The 23,829-nt window shown below is 47.4% G+C and overlaps 1 protein-coding gene across 1 annotated transcript in view; it reads right to left on the bottom strand.

The window, feature by feature from the left end:
* Window positions 1-8,494: 8,494 nt before the first annotated feature.
* The window catches only part of LOC311223569 (microtubule-associated serine/threonine-protein kinase 2-like), a 465,967-nt gene continuing 450,632 nt past the window's right edge, over window positions 8,495-23,829 (bottom strand). The window contains exons 27-30 of the mRNA XM_084308349.1: window positions 21,501-21,640; window positions 20,322-20,512; window positions 12,298-12,896; window positions 8,495-11,240 (exon numbers count right to left, since the gene is read on the bottom strand). Of these exons, the coding sequence (XP_084164475.1) occupies window positions 9,843-11,240; window positions 12,298-12,896; window positions 20,322-20,512; window positions 21,501-21,640 (2,328 nt within the window). The 3' untranslated portion in view covers window positions 8,495-9,842. The remainder of the gene's footprint in view (window positions 11,241-12,297; window positions 12,897-20,321; window positions 20,513-21,500; window positions 21,641-23,829) is intronic.

Here is a 23,829-nt window from a genome sequence, read left to right as displayed (position 1 = left end):
AACCACCTAAACTGCACGGACTACAACGTATATCATGCCAGTTAGTATACCTTGTGCATACTGTTTACTTTATATATTCAGACTCTAATTCTTTATTGCCCATATTTATTGTAACGTATAATATAACTGATAGGGCATACAGATCTGCACCTTTGCTTACACCGTTTACTTTCTCATAATTCTTATATTCAAAGTTATTTATATTGTTTATTCTTTTTATAAAATGTTTTTGCCCCTCCCCCCCTCCCCCATGATGCTACGACGCCTGCATTTCCCCAAGGGGGGTGTGTGTGTTTGTGTGCGTGTGCTGTCCAACAATATTTTGAGTACCCGACAAAGACCCTGAAGAATAAATCAACTTTCAAATCTCATTGCACTTAAACCCATCGATGACATCAGGCGACAGAGCAGCCGGCCAATGAGGAGGGCCCCCCCCCCCCCCCCCCCCGCCCGCCCACCGAGGTCCCGGCTGATTGATTAAGCGAGGCGGACAAACGGATAAATCAGGAGAGCTATAGGCTTCACAGCTCTGAGTCTGTGACAAACGACTGGACATGTTTTCTGATCTATTTCCCAGCAGCTTTTAAAGTTCCAGACACTTTCAGTTCAATCAATGCACAATGTGGATCCCACTCCGTGACCATGAGATGGTGCTTACAGTATATTATACAACGGCATGCAAATTTCTCGATTCTGATTGGCTGAAACAGTCCATTTACACGTCTTTATTGGCAACAATCCACGGTCCTGGGCTCAGGACCCGCCCACAACCGAATCACATATCACTCCGCCGGCTCACTCCGGGAGAAAACAAGATCGCAGACAACAAATGGAAATGTGTTAGTCCTTTAAACAATGTTGGATGATGTAATTGATGGGTCTTGAGTCATTCTAGAACAAAAGAAAAATCGCGATTTGATTGATTGATTAATTTGCATTTTTTTTTCAATTTCTTTTTCCTTCTCTCTGACTGTCAGCGCTAGCTCTAGTCTCCACCCACCGCCACCCCCCCCCACACACACACACAGACACACACACACTCCTGTCTGCAACGCGGGTCAGACAGAGAGAGCTGGGTGCTGCGCTGTTCTAAGTGAGCATGGCCTATTGAGTTGATTGATTGATTGATTGCAGTAGGTTTAAAAAAATAAAGAAAGAAATAGGGCGAATAAAACGTTTTTTTCCTATAGGGCAAAGAAAACTTTTTAATTTGTTTTACCTACTTTCTATAGAAGCATCTAAGAATGAAGTTCTATGGAAAGTAGGTCTGCATTCCCTTAACAATTGTGTGTATTGAGCCGTACTGTAATGTACCCATTCTGCATCTGGTATAAAATGTTCAATCAATCATTCCAATAATACACAGTTGGATGTGTTAGTTGGTTGGATGCACTTCAAGCTGCTTCCACATGAGGCAACTTCTCTCAATCATTCCAATAATACACAGTTGGATGTGTTAGTTGGTTGGATGCACTTCCGATCTGCTTCCACATGGAGGCAAATTGTCTTTTTTGTAGTTGTGGGAACTACTTTTTCTGGCGGATGGTTTTTTCAATAAATCTTCGATTAATGTGTGTTTATTGTATAGAAATAAGGTTGGATGAATGTGGCAGTTGTATAAAAGCTTTACACCACTTGCAGTCGTGATTTGTGAACAATAAACCATGCCTAGGGGGGTCTAACAACCACCCCTAGGCATGGTTTATTGTTCACAAACCACTCCTGCGCGTGATGTAATGCTTAAATATGCAACTGAAACAGTAGAAAATGGATACTCTTTGAGAAGCAAATTAAAGGTGCTTATTTATAAATGGTCTACTCTACTCTGTGTAGGACCCAGGCCTAGAACTGCGCCCTGATAAGGAGGTTTGCCCTGAGTGGGAGGTTCGAAGGGTCAAAGTGGGTATCAAACATGTTTTTTAATGCGTCTGTTATGTATATAAATGGTAAATGGTATATGTGATGTGTTGTGATGTCATGTCTGTATGATGCATGTCTAAGCCTCGCATTCCCCTACCCCCCTACAAGGACCACAATGGAAATAAGCTCTGAGCTTTCTTGTGTACATCCTTGGCAGTATCTCCTGACTGTGCTTTCTGTCACATGTTATTTTATATATTGTCAAATAGTCATTCATTCATTCAACAGGAGGGAAGACTGTCAAGTTTTAAACTGTGGATACCAAACAGAGAAGGTAAAGACGAGTTTGAACTGTTAAACAGTAATCCAGAACAATTTTATTGCACTGTAAAACATTATTTTATGTCTGCACTTTGTGCTCATCTAGTCTATTCTATTTTATTGCACTGCACTACTTTACTCTGTCTTACTCTTTTTATTACTGAATCAAACCATAAACAAGGTGGCCTGTTGGGATGTTAGATATATCTATATATTCAATATGAATTGAAAATGGGGGACCCTGATGGAAACAAGACAAACGTCTTTCTCAGGTCTGCATCCCCTTAACAATTGTATGTATTGAGCCGTACTGTATTGTACCCATTCTGCAATCTGTTAAATAAAGTTTTCATTCATTCATTCATTCAGATCCTAATGTAAAAAACTGTGATTTTATATGTCTGCACTTTATGTGCTCATTTTATGCCTGTCTTTTTTCTGTTGTGAAGCACTTTGAGCTGCAGTCTCTGTATGAAAGGTGCTATACAAATAAAGTGTATTATTATTATTACTCTACAATAACTACATTCCAACAGCCATCACTGATACAGAGTGTTTGGTCAGTAACATGGGTCTCCCAGTCCCACCACTCTGCAGTAAACAGAGACAGAGAGGGGTTGGTTTAGAGGAGAGAGAGACATAGAGGGGTTGGTTTAGAGGAGAGAGAGACAGAGAGGGGTTGGTTTAGAGGAGAGAGAGACAGAGGGGGGTTGGTTTAGAGGAGAGAGACACAGAGAGGGGTTGGTTTAGAGGAGAGAGAGACAGAGGGGTTGGTTTAGAGGAGAGAGAGACAGAGGGGGGTTGGTTTAGAGGAGAGAGAGACAGAGAGGGGTTGGTTTAGAGGAGAGAGAGACATAGAGGGGTTGGTTTAGAGGAGAGAGACAGAGAGGGGTTGGTTTAGAGGAGAGAGAGACAGAGAGGGGTTGGTTTAGAGGAGAGAGAGACAGAGAGGGGTTGGTTTAGAGGAGAGAGAGACGGAGAGGGGTTGGTTTAGAAGAGAGAGACAGAGAGGGGTTGGTGTAGTGGAGAGAGACAGAGAGGGGTTGGTTTAGTGGAGAGAGAGACATAGAGGGGTTGGTTTAGAGGAGAGAGACAGAGAGGGGTTGGTTTAGAGGAGAGAGAGACATAGAGGGGTTGGTTTAGAGGAGAGAGACAGAGAGGGGTTGGTTTAGAGGAGAGAGAGACATAGAGGGGTTGGTTTAGTGGAGAGAGACAGAGATTAGAGGAGAGAGACAGAGGGGTTGGTTTAGAGGAGAGAGAGATAGAGAGGGGTTGGTTTAGTGGAGAGAGACAGAGAGGGGTTGGTTTAGAGGAGAGAGACAGAGATGTGGTTGGTTTAGAGGAGAGAGACAGAGGGGTTGGTTTAGAGGAGAGAGAGACATAGAGGGGTTGGTTTAGAGGAGAGAGAGACAGAGAGGGGTTGGTTTAGAGGAGAGAGACAGAGAGGGGTTGGTTTAGAGGAGAGAGAGACAGAGGGGTTGGTTTAGAGGAGAGAGAGACAGAGGGGGGTTGGTTTAGAGGAGAGAGAGACAGAGAGGGGTTGGTTTAGAGGAGAGAGAGACAGAGAGGGGTTGGTTTAGAGGAGAGAGAGACAGAGAGGGGTTGGTTTAGAGGAGAGAGAGACGGAGAGGGGTTGGTTTAGAAGAGAGAGACAGAGAGGGGTTGGTGTAGTGGAGAGAGACAGAGAGGGGTTGGTTTAGTGGAGAGAGAGACATAGAGGGGTTGGTTTAGAGGAGAGAGACAGAGAGGGGTTGGTTTAGAGGAGAGAGAGACATAGAGGGGTTGGTTTAGAGGAGAGAGACAGAGAGGGGTTGGTTTAGAGGAGAGAGAGACATAGAGGGGTTGGTTTAGTGGAGAGAGACAGAGATTAGAGGAGAGAGACAGAGGGGTTGGTTTAGAGGAGAGAGAGATAGAGAGGGGTTGGTTTAGTGGAGAGAGACAGAGAGGGGTTGGTTTAGAGGAGAGAGACAGAGGGGTTGGTTTAGAGGAGAGAGAGACATAGAGGGGTTGGTTTAGAGGAGAGAGAGACAGAGAGGGGTTGGTTTAGAGGAGAGAGACAGAGAGGGGTTGGTTTAGAGGAGAGAGAGACAGAGGGGTTGGTTTAGAGGAGAGAGAGACAGAGGGGGGTTGGTTTAGAGGAGAGAGAGACAGAGAGGGGTTGGTTTAGAGGAGAGAGAGACAGAGATGGGTTGGTTTAGTGGAGAGAGACAGAGAGGGGTTGGTTTAGTGGAGAGAGACAGAGATTAGAGGAGAGAGACAGAGGGGTTGGTTTAGAGGAGAGAGAGACAGAGAGGGGTTGGTTTAGTGGAGAGAGACAGAGAGCGGTTGGTTTAGAGGAGAGAGAGACATAGAGGGGTTGGTTTAGAGGAGAGACAGAGAGGGGTTGGTTTAGTGGAGAGACAGATAGGGGTTGGTTTAGAGGAGAGAGACAGAGAGGGGTTGGTTTAGAGGTGAGAGACATAGAGGGGTTGGTTTAGAGGAGAGAGAGACAGAGATGGGGTTGGTTTAGTGGAGAGAGACAGAGAGGGGTTGGTTTAGAGGAGAGAGACAGAGAGGGGTTGGTTTAGAGGAGAGAGAGACAGAGATGGGGTTGGTTTAGTGGAGAGAGACAGAGATGGGTTGGTTTAGTGGAGAGAGACAGAGAGGGGTTGGTTTAGTGGAGAGAGACAGAGAGGGGTTGGTTTAGAGGAGAAAGACAGAGAGGGGTTGGTTTAGTGGAGAGAGACAGAGATTAGAGGAGAGAGACAGAGGGGTTGGTTTAGAGGAGAGAGAGACAGAGAGGGGTTGGTTTAGTGGAGAGAGACAGAGAGGGGTTGGTTTAGTGGAGAGAGACAGAGAGCGGTTGGTTTAGAGGAGAGAGAGACATAGAGGGGTTGGTTTAGAGGAGAGACAGAGAGGGGTTGGTTTAGTGGAGAGACAGATAGGGGTTGGTTTAGAGGAGAGAGACAGAGAGGGGTTGGTTTAGAGGTGAGAGACATAGAGGGGTTGGTTTAGAGGAGAGAGAGACAGAGATGGGGTTGGTTTAGTGGAGAGAGACAGAGAGGGGTTGGTTTAGAGGAGAGAGACAGAGAGGGGTTGGTTTAGAGGAGAGAGAGACAGAGATGGGGTTGGTTTAGTGGAGAGAGACAGAGATGGGTTGGTTTAGTGGAGAGAGACAGAGAGGGGTTGGTTTAGTGGAGAGAGACAGAGAGGGGTTGGTTTAGAGGAGAAAGACAGAGAGGGGTTGGTTTAGTGGAGAGAGAGACAGAGATGGGGTTGGTTTAGAGGAGAGAGACAGAGAGGGGTTGGTTTAGAGGAGAGACAGAGAGGGGTTGGTTTAGTGGAGAGAGACAGAGAGGGGTCGGTTTAGAGGAGAGATACAGAGAGGGGTTGGTTTAGAGGAGAAAGACAGAGAGGGGTTGGTTTAGAGGAGACAGAGACATAGAGGGGTTGGTTGTATCTTCAGAGAGAGAGAACAGTGGTATGTATCTTCAGAGAGAGAGCACAGTGGTATGTATCTTCAGAGAGAGAGAGAACAGTGGTATGTATCTTCAGAGAGAGAGAGAACAGTGGTATGTATCTTCAGAGAGAGAGAGAACAGTGATATATCTACTCACACCAGGGTTGAGCTGTGTTCACTTTTTATTAGCATCAATTCATTAAGTGAATTTTAGACAGAATTAAAACAAATTCTAAAAACGTTTTGATGTATTTGAAGAACTTTACGAATCGGGGATTGAACAGGACAGCATAAAAAAAAGAAGGAAATAATACAGAAAACGCAAGAAAATAAAATTGGCATGTGAAAAAAATTGGGAGTGGTTTGTCTGCTTGCATTTAATAAAAAAAACAAAAAGAAACACACATCCCTGATGAAATAGGCTCATTGGTCTAATTGTAGTTTTTAATCTACATTTAGAACTACATGAATTAAAAGTGAACTGACCACAACCCCCAGACTCACACAGAGCAGTGGGAGGATCATAGTGGTGTTCCGAGAAGTCATTGGTCGACAGATGCCACAACTTCCTAAAGCCAGGGATCTGATTGGCTCTCCTTTTATTGGTTGGCTTTCTCATTGGACAAACAAAGAGATAAAAGGGTTGTGCAAAACCCCGCCCCGTCACACAGGTACCCACACACCCGTGTTAAGGAAGCCGGGTGTCCTAAACAAACTCTAGCGTTACCCTAAAATACACGCACACACGCGCTCACACATACGCAACACTGCAGGGTATAAAACCGATACGGAACAGACCTTTAAATATTCATATATATACATAGAATCATCCACACACACACACACGCATATACAAAGTAAAGTCGTCAAACTTTACAGGATGAGAGGCACACAAAAAAAAACACAGAGAGAACACAGCAAGTTGGTCCAGGTATCAAAATAAAACAGCAAACTTTTAGTGGCTGATCAGAACAAGAGGAGGGGCTAGAAATAAAAGGCCACATTCTGTTTTAACAGGTTCTCAAGCTGTGGCTGGGGACCCTGGACACGGGTCACAGGCCTGATCGTGGTGGAGTGTAGGCTGTGATACAGTACAGTGTTAACAAGGTCCTAGGATTCAACCACATCTACTGTCTTTACAATGCCTAGATACATATATACATACATACACGACGATCTGGTGAACCAAACTCTGGCCGCTGATGGATTGTGTGCCGTTTGGCTAATTCCGTGTCCCTTGGCCTAAGATGAATGTCATGCCTTTGAGGCCGGCGAGGAGTCTGGGTAATGGAGATTTAGGGACCGTCCGAGAGGTCCGTCCTGTTGACTACAAAACGTGGCACGCTCACTGCAGAATACCCAAGATGCGTATTGCACGAAGCAACGTTTTGTGGAGAGGAGCAGTGTACTATTCAAGTCATTAAGTCTTCCTCACTGATTGTGTGTGTCATTGCGCCCACTATGGAGCCAATGTAGAGTAAACGAGAGGTTTTTGATTAAAGACCCGTTCCACAACATTAGAAGACTCATCCAGTGACAATGATAGTGGCATGCAGTGGGAAGGTTCAACGCTGATCACAGCTAATGACTAAAGCAGACGCCCCTCTAGCTAGGCTAAAGTTGACGTCCCTCATGCTAGGCTAATGGCTAAAGTTGACGTCCCTCATGCTAGGCTAATGGCTAAAGCTAACGCCCCTCTAGCTAGGCTAATGGCTAAAGCTAACGCCCCTCTAGCTAGGCTAATGGCTAAAGGTAACGCCCATCTAGCTAGGCTAATGGCTAAAGCTAACGTCCCTCTAGCTATGCTAATGGCTAAAGCTAACACCCCTCTAGCTAGGCTAATGGCTAAAGCTAACGCCCCTCTAGCTAGGCTAAAGGTAACACCCCTCTAGCTAGGCTAATGGCTAAAGCTAACGCCTCTCTAGCTAGGCTAATGGCTAAAGCTAACGCCCCTCTAGCTAGGCTAATGGCTAAAGCTAACGCCCCTCTAGCTAGGCTAATGGCTAAAGCTAACGCCCCTCTAGCTAGGCTAATGGCTAAAGCTAACGCCCCTCTCGCTAGGCTAATGGCTAAAGCTAACGCCCCTCTCGCTAGGCTAATGGCTAAAGCTAACGCCCCTCTAGCTAGGCTAATGGCTAAAGCTAACGCCCCTCTAGCTAGGCTAATGGCTAAAGCTAACACTCCTCTCGCTAGGCTAATGGCTAAAGGTAACAGTCGCATGCTGGCATTCCTACAGAGAAAATATCCAGAATATCCATGGAATGTAAATACTTATTTTATGGGTTATTAAATGCATGCTTTATTTTGCATCGCTAACCGGAGTACAAAGAGCTCATGCCCGTGCAACATGGACCTCCCAGAGCGCTTTGGCCGCTGAACACAATGGTAACAGAAGCGAGGCCGTCTGTATCCACTGCCTACAGACTCACTTTCTCCTCCTCTGCCACAAAGGGAGTTTGACAGTCAGCGTGAGTGCGTCTAGTAAGCAGACACACTTAAGCCCTAAGCTAAAACAACACACAATACCCCCCCGCCCCCCCCACAGAGGACTAAACAGCGGGGGCGAGTCTCATTGGGGGACTAGGTAGAGTCTGTCCCCTTCCTGCAGACCTGGGGGGGGGGGGGGTAGAGCCGATGGAGCGTTGAGTGAACGTGGGTCCTGCAGCCTCCATTAAACACACTGTGATGCGTTCATACAGACTGCCAAGCAGACGCTGTGCTTTATTGCTGAGGTACAACCTTTTCCTGGAAACAGATGGGGAACACATGCAGGACACCAGGAAGGGAAGGAGAGAGAGGAGGAGGAGAGGGGGGGGGGGGGAGGGAGAGAGAGAGAGAGAGAGAGAGAGAGAGAGAGAGAGAGAGAGAGAGAGAGAGAGAGAGAGAGAGAGAGAGAGCGAGGAAGGAAAGAGGGATTGGGATAGAGGATCAGAGAGAGAGAGAGAGAGAGAGAGAGAGAGAGAGAGAGAGAGAGAGAGAGAGAGAGAGAGAGAGAGAGAGAGAGAGAGAGAGATTGGGATAGAGGAACAGAGAGAGAGAGGGAGAGAGAAGGGGAAGAGAGAGGGAAGGAGTGAGAGGAAGTGATGGAGAGAGGGAAGATTATGGGGATAGAGAGAGATGGATACAGAGAAAGGGGAGTGGAGAGAGAGGAAGGGGGGTTTAGGGAAGGGAGAGAGGGAAAATGAGATGGGGATAAAGAGAGGGAGAGAGAGAGAGAGAGGAGATAGAGGATAGAGATGGGGGGCAGGAGGGCACCAGGGATGGAGGGATGGAGACAAAAGAGAGGGATGGAGCGAGAGATGGTGGGATGAAGGGAAGCAGAGAGGGAGCGATAGAATGGATGGATGAAGGAAAACTGCAGAGGAGGGATGGATGAAGGAAGGGAGGGAAAAAGGAATGGATAAAGGGAAGGGTGGATGGAGGGAGAAAGAGAGAGAGAGGGGTAAATGAGTGTGTACTATAAGGCATAACCTGATCTATTGGCAAACAACACACACATGAGCAGAAGCTAACGTCAAGGTGAGAGGCAATGAGGCAGTGGAAGAAGAGCAGGCCATTAGGGAGACAGAGTGTAAGAGTGTGTATGACTAGTCTGCCTACCTTTCAACCGTGTGTGTGTGTGTGTGTGTGTGTGTGTGTGTGTGTGTGTGTGTGCGTGCGTGTGAAATCAATCCAATCCATTTATTTCTAGCCCCGTACATCTTGGCAGAACGAGAGAAGGAGAGCCAACTTTTCAACAACAATTAGTCAACATCCGAATGCAGAAACCAAAGAAGAAGACAGAGATTATACACTGTTATGGTTGACGCCAACATGGCTGCCAAAACACGCATGCGCGCACACACACACACACACACACGCACACACACACACACACAAACACACACACACACACACACACACACACACACACACACACACACACACACACACACACACACACGCACACGGAGCACAGAACAACCCGGAATGGAACTAGTACTACCAAAGCTGTCTTTTCCTACTTCTCCTTCTTTCTCTTGTAGTATACATCGTTCTCTCTTAGTCTTTCTTTCTTTCCATCAGGCTTTGACAGTTTTTTTTTTAACTCTAGGATTAGTGTAGAGTTAAAGAATGCGTTTTTTTTCTTTATTTTCTTCCAAACATGCAGTTTGCGTGAGTTCTGTACAACCTCCAGCCAGCAGATTGTAAAGTAAGGATGTTGTTCTGGTTGTTTTTGCTGCTACGTCTTGTTGCTGGTGGTTTTGTCTAGTTGCGAGGACGAGGTGGCGGCGGTGGTCTCCTGGGCGGTGTCTGCAGGGGGGGTTGGAGGGGCCCCAGGCGGTGCAGACGCAGAGCTAGCGGTGATCTCTCCAGCGCCGGCGGGGGACCCGGACCTCTTGGGCCCGTCCTCTGAAGCCTGCGTCCCGGCAGTGCGGTCTCTCGGGGGGGAGGAGGAGGAGGAGGGTTTGGCGGATGGTTGTTGGGGAGCGAGGAGGCTCGGCTCAGCTCTCTGCCTGCTCAGAGGTGGGGGGGACGGAGGGTCCACGGGCCGTCTGAAGGGGAAGAACCGGGCGGAGGAGTCTGGTGTGGCGTCCCCCGTCCCGGAGGAGGGGGTGCTGCTGTGCCCCCCGGTGGAGCAGAGTTTGACCGGGCCCAGGAGGCTCTTGGCCACCACGGCTAGCTGGGACACCACCTGGTCCACCCCGCTCTCGGTGCCCTGGGCCGCAGCAGCAGCCATGCTCTGGGCTTGTCTCCGGTTATCTGCCTCCTTCTTCTCTTTGGGGATCCCCGGCGAGGAGGGGGTTCGCGGCCCCTCTCGACTCTCACCGGATCCAGGGGTGGTGGTGGGGGTGGGGGTGGAAGGGGTGGAGGCCTTGGGGCTGCTGCTATCCAGGCTCTGGTCCTCCGCCTTGGGTCTGGATGTGCCGGCCTTTCCCTTCTGACTCCTCCAGTCCTGGGGAGGAGGGGCCGGTTTGAGGAAGGGCTCCTTGGCTGAGACTGAGATGAACGCACTGCCTGGCGTGGAGAAGGACAGGAGGGGCCCCTGAGCGGGTTCGCTGCCGCCGGCCTCCGGGGCCCCTGAGGAGGAAGAGGAGGAGGAGGTGGAGCTGCAGTCTTTCCCCCCCAGGGCGGGTGCACTTAGAGCGGGCTTCTGCTCGCCCGGCTTGGCCTCCGAGGCGGTGGAGGAGAGCGCGTGCGAGGACGGCCTGCTCAGCTGCGAGACGGCCAGGGAGGGGGAGGGGGAGAGACAGAGGGAGGGCAGGGTGCCCCCGGGTCCCGTGCGGACGGTGGTGGGCCGCAGCAGAGGCGGCGGGGGGGTGAAGGTGGACCCCGCCCCCCTGCGTCCGTCCTGGCTGTCCTCCGAGCCCTCGTCTGTCTCGTCCTCGGACGAGTCCACCTCGTGGATGGCGTCCTGCTTCTGGAGGGACTCCCGCCGCTCGGCGCGGTCCTGTCGGATGGCGGAGAGCTTGTCCTTCAGCTTGCTCTTCCCAGGGGCCAGGCCCAGGGCCCCGGGGCACGTGCCGGGGTCCCCCCCCCCCTCCTGCCTGCCCAGCTTCCTGGAGGACGAGTGCTTCTGCAGGCTGCCCTTCTCCACGCCGCGGCCCGCCGACAGCAGCAGACCCTCGCTAGCCGACTCCTGCAGGGACAGAGGGGGACAACAGCAAACATTAAACTTTTAAATAATAGGCTTTTCAATACATCACAACATCATTGCCGGTGAGCGGCGTACAGAATACCACCACGTATAGGAAACACACACATAAGCCTGGGATGTTTGCCCAATTATATCCTACACGGCTGGCGTTTGGACGGAGGCTTTCTCAGGGCTGCGCTGAACACTGTCAACACGTCAGGTGTGTGCCGTCTGCATTGTGCTGACTCCAGAACACACTTCTCCATATAAGAAGAGCAAACATCACGTTTCTATACAGCAAGCCTCGCTGAGTGGGATGTTTGGTGCCTCCGCCTGTCATCCGCCGGGAGGAGGATAATATAGGATGTTGTTTATTGGCTTCTCCACCGTGAGCGACTCCAGTTTATTGTGAACCTGGTCACATATGAGGAGTTGGAGCTGTTGCATATTATTGTTACACCAATGTTGTCCCTATGATATCGTTTTGTGACCAGTGGTGGAAGTGGGTTCTTCTTGGTTTGGGTCCAGTTCCATCCCTATTCGGGTACCGGTTGACCGGTACTCCCAGTCCAAGTACCACTACTGAACATAATATCTACAGGCTCTACATGTTAGAAGTGTTATTTACCTGAAGGCTCTACATGTTATTTACCTGAAGGCTCTGCATGTTATTTACCTGAAGGCTCTACATGTTATTTACCTGAAGGCTCTACATGTTATTTACCTGAAGGCTCTACATGTTATTTACCTGAAGGCTCTACATGTTATTTACCTGAAGGCTCTACATGTTATGTACCTGAAGGCTCTACATGTTATTTACCTGAAGGCTCTACGTGTTATTTACCTGAAGGCTCTACATGTTATTTACCTGAAGGCTCTACGTGTTATTTACCTGAAGGCTCTGCATGTTATTTACCTGAAGGCTCTGCATGTTATTTACCTGAAGGCTCTACGTGTTATTTACCTGAAGGCTCTGCATGTTATTTACCTGAAGGCTCTGCATGTTATTTACCTGAAGGCTCTGCATGTTATTTACCTGAAGGCTCTACATGTTATTTACCTGAAGGCTCTGCAGACTGGGGTCTCTCTGCATCATCTCCTTCTTGAACTCCGAGTGGCAGATGTCCAGGCTGTGTTTCCGCGCCCCCCCCGCTGCTGACCCCCCCGCCGTGGGGCAGGAGGAGGAGGAGGAGGAGGGCAAGGAGGAGGAGGGCAAGGAGGAGGAGGAGAGGGAGGAGGAGGAAAGGGATGAGGAGGAGAGGGAGGAGGAGCAGAGGGAGGAGGCCGCCAGCTTCTCCGCCGACTGCACCCTCTTGAGGAGCGGCGAGCGGGGCGACTCGACGCTCTTGGGCCTGGAGATCTGCCTCGCCAGCGGGGGCGAAGAGTGGAGCTTCACCGGGAAGGACATGCCGCCCATGCCGTGGCTGGAGAGGGGAGACGGGGAGCGCTGGGGAGACGTGCTCTGGGGCGTGGGGGAGGGCGTGCGGGCCAGGGGGGACAGCGGGATGTTGCCGGCGGACTTGCGTCGCGGGGAGCGGTACTGGCGCTGGAGCTTGGGGGCCAGGCCGTGGAGGGAACTGGGACGGATGTGTCCCGAGCTGGCCGGGGAGTTGGGAACACTGGAGCTGGGAGAGCTGCTCTGGGAGGAGGTACCAGCCGCTGGAGAGAGAGAGAGAGAGAGAGAGAGAGAGAGAGAGAGAGAGAGATACACGTTATATATGACCACACGTAGGGGCAGAAATGTATGCACACTAAATAGTATGCACAACTAGACACTACATAGTATGCACAACTAGACACTACATAGTATGCACAACTAGACACTACATAGTAGGCACAGCTAGACACTAGATAGTATGCACAGCTAGACACTACATAGTATGCACAGCTAGACACTACATAGTATGCACAGCTAGACACTACATAGTATGCACAACTAGACACTAGATAGTATGCACAACTAGACACTACATAGTATGCACAACTAGACAATACATAGTATGCACAACTAGACACTACATAGTATACACAGCTAGACACTACATAGTATGCACAACTAGACACTACATAGTATGCACAACTAGACACTACATAGTATGCACAACTAGACAATACATAGTATGCACAACTAGACACTACATAGTATACACAGCTAGACACTACATAGTATACACAACTAGACACTACATAGTATGCACAACTAGACACTACATAGTATACACAGCTAGACACTACATAGTATGCACAACTAGACACTACATAGTATGCACAACTAGACACTACATAGTAGGCACAGCTAGACACTACATAGTATGCATAGCTAGACACTACATAGTATGCACAGCTAGACACTAGATAGTATGCACAGCTAGACACTACATAGTATGCACAGCTAGACACTAGAGAGTATGCACAGCTAGACACTACATAGTATGCACAGCTAGACACTAGATAGTATGCACAGCTAGACACTACATAGTATGCACAGCTAGACACTAGAGAGTATGCACAGCTAGACACTACATAGTATGCACAGCTAGACACTACATAGTATGCACAGCTAGACACTAGATAGTATGCACAGCTAGACACTACATAGTATGCACAGCTAGACACTAGAGAGTATGCACAGCTAGACACTACATAGTATGCACAGCTAGACACTACATAGTATGCACAGCTAGACACTAGATAGTATGCACAGCTAGACACTACATAGTATGCACAGCTAGACACTAGATAGTATGCACAGCTAGACACAAACACATTCAGACCTGCACAGATACAGAGGCACATAACACACACATACATGCATATAATGGATACAGGCAAGGACATACTGTACGCGCGCACACACACACACACATACACATACACACACACACACACACACACACACACACACACACACACACACACAGTTAGACTGAGACACATTAAAGCCAATCCTATTATCGTCCATCATAGTCAGAAACATTATTCACTGTGGTCATTAATCAACATGGGGGTCATTTACACATTTAGCGCTCATCCATAATGCCTCAGAGAGGTGTGAGTGTGTGTGTGTGTGTGTGTGTGTGTGTGTGTGTGTGTGTGTGTGTGTGTGTGTGTGTGTGTGTGTGTGAGTGTGAGTGTGAGTGTGTGAGTGTGAGTGTGTGTGTGTGTGTCTGTGTGTGTGTCTGAATGGGAAAGAAACATTGTTGAAAGCAAGTAATAAATTCTCATTCATCCATTAAAAGTCATGTTAGTACACTGAATTTGTACGTGTTCCTGAGCGGCTGGAGGACTGCGGCGTGTGTTTCTCCCTATTAATTTCCTCATTTACGTAAAAAGAAAAGCGAGTGATGAATTAAATCCTCCGTGTTTCATATTGAAGCGGCGCAGCAGAGGCTCTGAGTCTCTGAGGCTGGTCTTATCTTAATGGAGGATGAAGAGGAGACAGGAGAGGAGAGAAGTTGAGGATGAGACAGGAGGAGAGAGAAGCTGAAGCACCAAGAAGTAGCGGCTGCTCCAAGAAGTAGCGGCTGCTCCGGGCCAGTTTCCTCTCTGCACCCGTGTGTCAACCGGCTGGAGCGCTCACACCGGATCCCCATCTTCGGGCCATAGTTGTGGCGTCTAGTCTATTATGGCCTCTAGGTGTGATTGGAGCAGAATCTCTTGTAGACACAGAGAACAGTCAAGCTAGCAGTGTCTCTCCCGCGGTCAGAGAACAGTCAGGCTAGCAGTGTGTCTCCCGCGGTCAGAGAACAGTCAGGCTAGCAGTGTGTGTCTCCCGCTGTCAGAGAACAATGAAGCTAGCAGTGTGTATCCGCGGTCAGAGAACAGTTAAGCTAGCAGTGTGTGTCTCCCGCGGTCAGAGAACAGTCAAGCTAGCAGTGTGTGTCTCCCGCGGTCAGAGAACAGTCAGGCTAGCAGTGTGTGTCTCCCGCGGTCAGAGAACAGTCAAGCTAGCAGTGTGTGTCTCCCGCGGTCAGAGAACAGTCAAGCTAGCAGTGTGTGTCTCCCGCGGTCAGAGAACAGTCAAGCTAGCAGTGTGTGTCTCCCACGGTCAGATAACAGTCAGGCTAGCAGTGTGTGTCTCCCGCGGTCAGAGAACAGTCAAGCTAGCAGTGTGTGTCTCCTGCGGTCAGAGAACAGTCAAGCTAGCAGTGTGTGTCTCCTGCTGTCAGAGAACAGTCAGGCTAGCAGTGTGTCTCCCGCGGTCAGAGAACAGTCAAGCTAGCAGTGTGTGTCTCCCGCGGTCAGAGAACAGTCAAGCTAGCAGTGTGTGTCTCCTGCTGTCAGAGAACAGTCAGGCTAGCAGTGTGTGTCTCCTGCGGTCAGAGAACAGTCAAGCTAGCAATGTGTGTCTCCCGTGGTCAGAGAACAGTCAAGCTAGCAGTGTGTTCCGCACGGTCAGAGAACAGTCAAGCTAGCAGTGTGTGTCCGCGGTCAGAGAACAGTCAAGCTAGCAGTGTGTTCCGCACGGTCAGAGAACAGTCAGGCTAGCAGTGTGTGTCTCCCACGGTCAGAGAACAGTCAGGCTAGCAGTGTGTTCCGCACGGTCAGAGAACAGTCAAGCTAGCAGTGTGTTCCGCACGGTCAGAGAACAGTCAAGCTAGCAGTGTGTGTCCGCGGTCAGAGAACAGTCAAGCTAGTAGTGTGTCTCCCGCGGTCAGAGAACAGTCAGGCTAGCAGTGTGTGTCTCCCGCGGTCAGAGAACAGTCAGGCTAGCAGTGTGTCTCCCGCGGTCAGAGAACAGTCAGGCTAGCAGTGTGTGCCTCCCGCGGTCAGAGAACAGTCAGGCTAGCAGTGTGTCTCCCGCGGTCAGAGAACAGTCAGGCTAGCAGTGTGTGTCTCCCGTGGTCAGAGAACAGTCAAGCTAGCAGTGTGTCTCCCACGGTCAAAGAACAGTCAAGCTAGCAGTGTGTGTCTCCCGCGGTCAGAGAACAGTCAAGCTAGCAGTGTGTGTCTCTCGCGGTCAGAGAACAGTCAAGCTAGCAGTGTGTCTCCCGTGACACAGAGAACAGTCAAGCTAGCAGTGTGTCTCCCGCTGTCAGAGAACAGTCAAGCTAGCAGTGTGTCTCCCGCGACACAGAGAACAGTCAGGCTAGCAGTGTGTCCGCGCGGTCAGAGGTCAGGCTAGCAGTGTGTACCTGCGGCCGGAGAACAGTCAAGCTAGCAGTGTGTACCCACGGCCGGAGAACAGTCAAGCTAGAAGTGTGTACCCGCGGCCGGAGAACAGTCAAGCTACAGTAGCAGTGTGTAGCCGCGGCCGGAGAACAGTCAGGCTAGCAGTGTGTACCCGCGGCCAGAGAACAGTCAGGCTAGCAGTGTGTGTCTCCCGCGGTCAGACAACAGTCAAGCTAGCAGTGTGTCTCCGCGGTCGGACCGTTGCTTCTTTATAGATAGTAGGGATCTACCGATAATGTTACTGGCGTGGGATATGGGTCTGATACCAGGCTAAAATACTGATACTGGTATAGGATATGGGTCTGATACCAGGCTTAAAATACTGATACTGGTATAGGATATCAGGACAATATATACTTACCTTATAATAATAATAATAATGGATTGGATTTATATAGCGCTCTTCTCTGACTCAGAGCGCTTCACAGAGTCCATTATTCGTTCATACACAGTCATACCGGTGGTGGTAAGCTACAATTGCAGCCAGAGCTGCCCTGAGGCAGGCTCACGGAAGCGTGGCGAATAATCATCGCCTACGGCCCCTCCGACCACCACCAACATTCATTCACATGCATACACATTCATACGAGGCAATACCGCACCTTATGTGTCTACTGTATACTTCATCAGAGCATATATTTAGCTTTTTTTTTTAATTATATATTAGATTTAGATGATTGGATTATTAGATTATATATTGTAACTATATTTATTGTAGGGCAAATATAACTGAGAGGGCATACATACCCTCATCTTGCACCTTGTTTCCCATATGCGAATGTCCAGAGTTAATTATATTGTTGTTAACACTGCTTTTTTATTCTATTTTTTACTTCTCCACTGTACTATAATTCTGTGACTTGTACCATGTCTTCTACTACCTGTACCTCCCCTCCCCCCTGCTGCTATGATGCCTGAATTTCCCCAAGGGAATCAATAAAGGAATATCGTATCTTATCGGTCTGATACCAGGCTAAAATAAAGATACTGGTATAGGATATCGAATATATAGATTATCGGTATCTGAAAATCTCCCCAATCCTAAAATCGGATAGAAGAGCCAATGATCTCAATGATTGTCCACTGATCTCAAACTGATGGTCTAAGTCTATACCTTTCAGTAGGGTTAGCCAAGCATGTTCCACAAGACCTGAGCAACATAGGCCACACTGACCTGCTGTGTCCGTCCGTCTACATCTATTATTTAATATACATCTTCCAGTGAGTCCCGTTTGTTTGATTCCTCTCCGTTTCGACAGACAGGACGACTCGGAGCTCTACGCTAACTTTGTTCCCAAGGAGCACATGTGCTCCTGAATGAAAACATGTAGGAGCACACAAAGAAATGTGTGTGCATTAGGGGTGTAACGGTACACAAAAACCACGGTACGGTACGTACCTCGGTTTTGAAGTCAAGGTTCGGTACGGGTTTTCGGTACAGTGGGGGAAAGTTTGGCTTTCCATGTTCCACTCAGGGGTGATGTAGTGTGCAGTAACTAATTGTACTTGTAGGGCTGTCAACGAATATTCTATATTGAAATTAATAATCGACTTGTAAAACATTTGAAATAATAATTATTATTATATTAGATTGTGAATGCGGTCGTTAATGGTTAACATACCGTTGTATTCGTTCGGTACACAGCTGTTCGGTATGGTACGGATACATGTACCTTTACACCCCTAGTGTGCATACTAAGGGACAAACATCTGTGCAATAGCACATACCACCAAAATCACATATTGGCCCATGTCTACTAGACGCAAAGGATATCGAGAGAGAGAGAGAGAGAGAGAGAGAGAGAGAGAGAGAGAGAGAGAGAGAGAGAGAGAGAGAGAGAGAGAGAGAGAGAGAGAGAGAGAGAGAGAGAGAGAGAGGGAGAGGGGAGAGAGAGAGAGAGAGAGAGAGAGAGAGAGAGAGACCCCCCTTCCATCAGTATTGGATGCCTCCGAGCATTCCCAGGGATAGCTTACAGTAGTTAGCGTTAGCAGGTTAGCTTAGTTAGAGTTAGCAGCTAACATTAGTTAAGGTTTTTAGCGCAACGTGAGTATACTATATACAGGAATGGCGAGGATGCAAAGCATGTTAGACCATTGGACCCGTTGCTCGCAGAGTTTTCACTGCACATAGAAACAGCGTGACTCGCGGGATGAGTTGTTACAGAGCTGTTGAATCGGGCTGAATAGCTAGATGTCATACTGTAGCTCTGTGTCTAACATGAAATGACTATTGCGCGTTGACACGCCCACTGCGCAAAACTACTGCTCGCACACTGTGCTCCTAAATGATTTTCCGGTTCGCACAAATCAATTTTTAGGGGCAAATGCAAGTGAAATGGTCGCACTGTAGAGCCCTGTGACCTCACTGTCTGTTTGACCAATCACTATGAAGATGTGTCAGCAATGTTACCGCTTCAACCAAAGGCTCATTATTTTAAGTTTGAAAACAAACCAGATGACAGCATTGCTCTCTGTTTCGGCTCCCATAGAGCGAAGGTTAGTGGAGCCTGTGGTCGACTATATTCAGGGTTCATACGTTTTTTTTTTTTTTTTTTTTAACTTTCTTTTTTAGCGTTTATCGCTTTTCTGGTCAAGCATGACCGACAGAAACAGGTTGAAATGGGATGTAGAGCAGGGGAAGACATTCTGAGAAATGACGGTGGGTCCGGGAATCGAACTCGTGTCCCCCAGATCCGTGACGAGCACGGTTTTCCGCGACGCAGAAATAGCGCCGAGATATGCGGTGAGCTACGGGAGCTCCCGTTCATACGTTTTCTAAATCAAATTCCATTCATTTGCACTTTCCCATGGCGACAAAAACCGTGAATATATTCCTGTATAGGATGACATGCAGACTATTCCATGATCCATGGTACAATTTCACTGATCAAGACGTGTCTGAGTTAATGTTCAAATGTTACACTTGTTGTTCTTTGAATGTTTTGGGTCTTGTTTAGGCAAGAAACCACTATGACTGTAGACTTAAGTAATGACAACGTGTTACTTTGGTCGTTATCCCATCAAAGGTAACCAGATCTGTCTGCAGCCAGACCTGACATAACAGACTTTAGTGGCTGAAGCTAAATAAATACTTTGAATACATTTCCATGACGTTTCCGAAACTTTTTGGACATCTGTTATTTTCCATAACTTTTCCAAGTCTCGTAAAACACCATTTTCAAATTGCATAACTGCATAAGGTTTTTACAAAAGTACCTCCAGATTATGCCTTTGGTTGTCTGACTGTCCGCAGCTAATCTCACAAACTACAGGGCTGATTTGGATGAAACGGATATTTCTCAAATCGGGCAATGACAAGTGTTCTATTTGAATTAAATGGTAAATGGACTGCATTTATATAGCGATTTTATCCTAAGCGCTTTACAACTTATGCCTCACATTCATTCACACACCGATGACGGAGGCGACCATGCAAGGTGCCAACCTGCTTATCAGGAGCAGTTATGGGTCAAGTGTCTTGCTCAAGGACACTTTGACACACTGCCAGGAGGAGCCAGAAAGTAACCAAGAACCTTCCGATTACCAGACGACAGCTCCTGAGCCACTGTCACCCCCAATTAATTTCCATTACATTTGTGGAGGAATAACAGTTGAGGTCTTTCACCCTTCCCCCCAAATGTTTATCCCCTCCCTTCCCCCGACTATAAAGGAGCCCCTCTCTCTCTCATTCTCTCTCTTACTTCCGGGTATCGTAGCTAGTAGCCTGGATGAGGGCCATTCAGCCATATCTCTGACTATTTTGTATGTATTGATCATTCTGAGTTAATAAATCATATTAACCGGATCCATTCGACTGAGTATTAATGTTTCCCACACATTCCATACTGATAACATACTAATAGTAATAATGTTATGAGTTGTGTCTGTCTCCATCAACATCTGGACTCTTACCAGAGTGAGCAGAGTCCGGTGTGGAGCGGTACCCTTGCGTCGGGCTCCTGGGAGACAGGTTGTGGGTGGGAGACCCAGGTCCACTCTCCCCGGAGGACAGAGACCGGTTCAGAGAGGACAGACTACGGCTGGTGTGAAGGAGAGACGCCTGCTTGGTGATCTTCCTGAAGAGAGACGTCTTCTTCTTAGTGCTGGAGGTAGGGAAGAGAGACACATGTTAGATTAAGGCATACAGCTGGATGCAGGGTTCCCACAGACATTGCAAAATGAAATTTGAGGACTTTTAAGTACTTTTCCAAGCACTATTTTTCATTTTCAATGATGTCACTCGAAGGATACAATTTGGAGCAGTTGGAGCGCGCGAGACAGAGACTTGTGATATTTTATTAAAACAGAACAAAAAAAATTATGGTTTCTTGATTCAGAACTATTTGATCATGGATGAACAAAACATTCAATGCGAATGGTTGATTTGAATTTCAAGGAATTTTTTTTTCAAGCACGTTAAGCACTTCAAGGACCTTGTATGACCCTGTGGATGGATGGACAGACACACATAGATTCATAATTCACAATGAGTCAACTAAGTGTACTTGGTGTTCTCCTAAATATTCATGGTTAGGTTTCTAGGTGAATGCGTGGGTGAGTGCTGCAGGTTTCCAGGTTGACGTGTTGTACCATCCTAGTTTCAATGTGTTTTATTTATTGGAACATTTCACTACTTCAAGGACCTTCATTCCAAAGGTGTTTGGACTGTTGATATTCTGTTCTGTTCCGCTCCTTCCTCGACGTGTTTCTATTAATTATTCATAATTTTGTTTTATTTTGGTGTGGGAGGAAATCGGAGTGCCCGGGAGTTAGAACCCAGGTCCTTCTTGCTGTGAGGGACCAGTACTGACCACTGCACCACTGATCCACAGTGCCGCTCATCACCACTTGATTTATAGTCATGAACAACAATCTTACCTTATCTTATATTATCTTATGTTACCTTATCTTATCTTATGTTACCCTACCTTATTCTTTTATCTTGTGTTATGTTATCCTATGTTACCTTATCGTATCTTATGTTACATCATGTTATCTTATGTTACTTTTTCTTATCTTACCTTATCTTATGTTACCATATCTTATGTTACCATATCTTATGTTATGTTATGTTACCTTATCTTATCTTACCTGTCCTGTCCCTCGGCCTTGGTCTTGGTCTTCGTTTTGCGTCGGGCCATCTTGGCTTTGTGGCCGGTCTTCCTGGCAGGACCCACCTTGATGGAGGTGTTCTCAAACGGCGTGGCTGAGATGGACACCTTGCCTCCACTCTGAGGAACACACACAGCATGGGTTAGAAGTAGGGATGTCCGATATTATCGGCCGATATTGGCATTAAAATGTAATATCGGAAATGATCGGTACATTTTTTTTTATAATATATATATATATTTTTTTTTACATTTATTTAACCTTTATTTACCCAGGCAAGCAAGTAAGAACATATTCTTATTTTATTTATTGTCAAAAGTATGGATACTGTTGTGTTAATTCCACGACAAGAGATATGTAATGTTAATGACCTGAAATATCGAACATCCCTAGTTAGAAGTGTGTGTGTGTCTGTGTGTTGTGGGATATTTGTAGATATCCTGATGAAGAATGTTCTCAGTCAACCGAGGTTTGGATAATAACAAGGTTTATTAACCAAACAGATAGAATACATAGAGAGAATGGCTGAGGGCTTCCCCCAGGTGATCAGCTGAAATGACCCAGGTAAAAGACCTCGATAGATCTCGGGAGGAGACCTATATAGTTAACAAGGGGGGTGTGTGGTCCCATTTGATAGGTCAGATGGGGGGGGGGGGGGGGGGGGTACAGGTTTGGGGAGAGGGGAGGGGGATGTCTTATTCCACAGATAGGGGGGGGGGGGGGCACAGGTAAGGGGATATAGGGGAGGGGAATATATTTACATGAGAACATTTATATTATACCACAGTGTCTTTGACACATTTCAGACTACAGACCAGCTGATTGGGGGCAGCTTGTCTGAACAGGGAAAGTCCCCAGCTTGGAAGAAGTTAGTGCTTAAGATGAGGGTTGAGTTAGGGTCAGTATTAGGGACGAGGGAATCAATGCAATGTCCCCAAGATTTGCCAAAGTAAACGCATGTGCGTGTGTTGTATAACTTGTTATCATTACATTTAAAAGGTTTACTGGGTGCCCTTGTGCATATGCAATTATGTGTGGGTGTCTGTATTCTTTTCAAAACACTTTTCTACCAACAGGGGCGAGTTCAGCAGGCTGTCTGTTTACTACTTAACATAATACATTTAATAGTGTTTTGCATTTTAAGGCTGTGTATTTGCATTTGTGATTTATTTAAAAAAACTAAAAAAGTACAAACAAGTACAAATTGAATTTTATTCATAGTGTTCTCACAAGGTGTGTTGCCCTAAAATATGTCTTAATGCCACAAAGTCCAAACATGTTTAAATATCTTTCGGTCATCATGTACGGTGCAAATCATTCCAGAGTGGGTCTAACTGGGGTTCTCCTCATGTAGAGAGGGTTCTCCTTCTGTAGAGAGGGTTCCCCTCCTGTAGAGAGGGTTCTCCTTCTGTAGAGAGGGTTCTCCTCCTGTAGAGAGGGTTCTCCTCCTGGAGAGAGGGTTCTCCTTCATCTCTGTTCCTTTATTTACCTCACTCAACAACAGCTCAGAGGCTCTCTTTATTTACCTCCACTCAACAACCGCTCAGAGGCTCTCTCTTTATTTACCTCCACTCAACAACCGCTCACAGGCTCTCTCTTTATTTACCTCCACTCAACAACCGCTCAGAGGCTCTCTCTTTATTTACCTCCACTCAACAACAGCTCAGAGGGTCTTTCTTTATTTACCTCCACTCAACAACAGCTCAGAGGGTCTTTCTTTATTTACCTCCACTCAACAACAGCTCAGAGGGTCTTTCTTTATTTACCTCCACTCAACAACAGCTCAGAGGGTCTTTCTTTATTTACCTCCACTCAACAACAGCTCAGAGGGTCTCTCTTTATTTACCTCCACTCAACAACCGCTCAGAGGCTCTCTCTTTATTTACTCCACTCAACAACAGCTCAGAGGGTCTTTCTTTATTTACCCTCCACTCAACAACAGCTCAGAGGGTCTCTCTTTATTTACCTCCACTCAACAACAGCTCAGAGGGTCTTTCTTTATTTACCTCCACTCAACAACAGCTCAGAGGGTCTCTCTTTATTTACCTCCACTCAACAACAGCTCAGAGGGTCTCTCTTTATTTACCTCCACTCAACAACAGCTCAGAGGCTCTCTCTTTATTTACCTCCACTCAACAACAGCTCAGAGGCTCTCTTTATTTACCTCCACTCAACAACCGCTCAGAGGCTCTCTTTATTTACCTCCACTCAACAACAGCTCAGAGGCTCTCTCTTTATTTACCTCCACTCAACAACAGCTCAGAGGCTCTCTTTATTTACCTCCACTCAACAACCGCTCAGAGGGTCT

This window comes from Notolepis coatsorum (genome assembly GCF_963971535.1).
Source record: "Notolepis coatsorum genome assembly, chromosome: 2".
In the NCBI taxonomy this organism is placed as follows: Eukaryota; Metazoa; Chordata; class Actinopteri; order Aulopiformes; family Paralepididae; genus Notolepis; species Notolepis coatsorum.
Note: the sequence above shows the minus strand (reverse complement) of the source record. Positions and strands in the feature narration are given on the sequence as shown.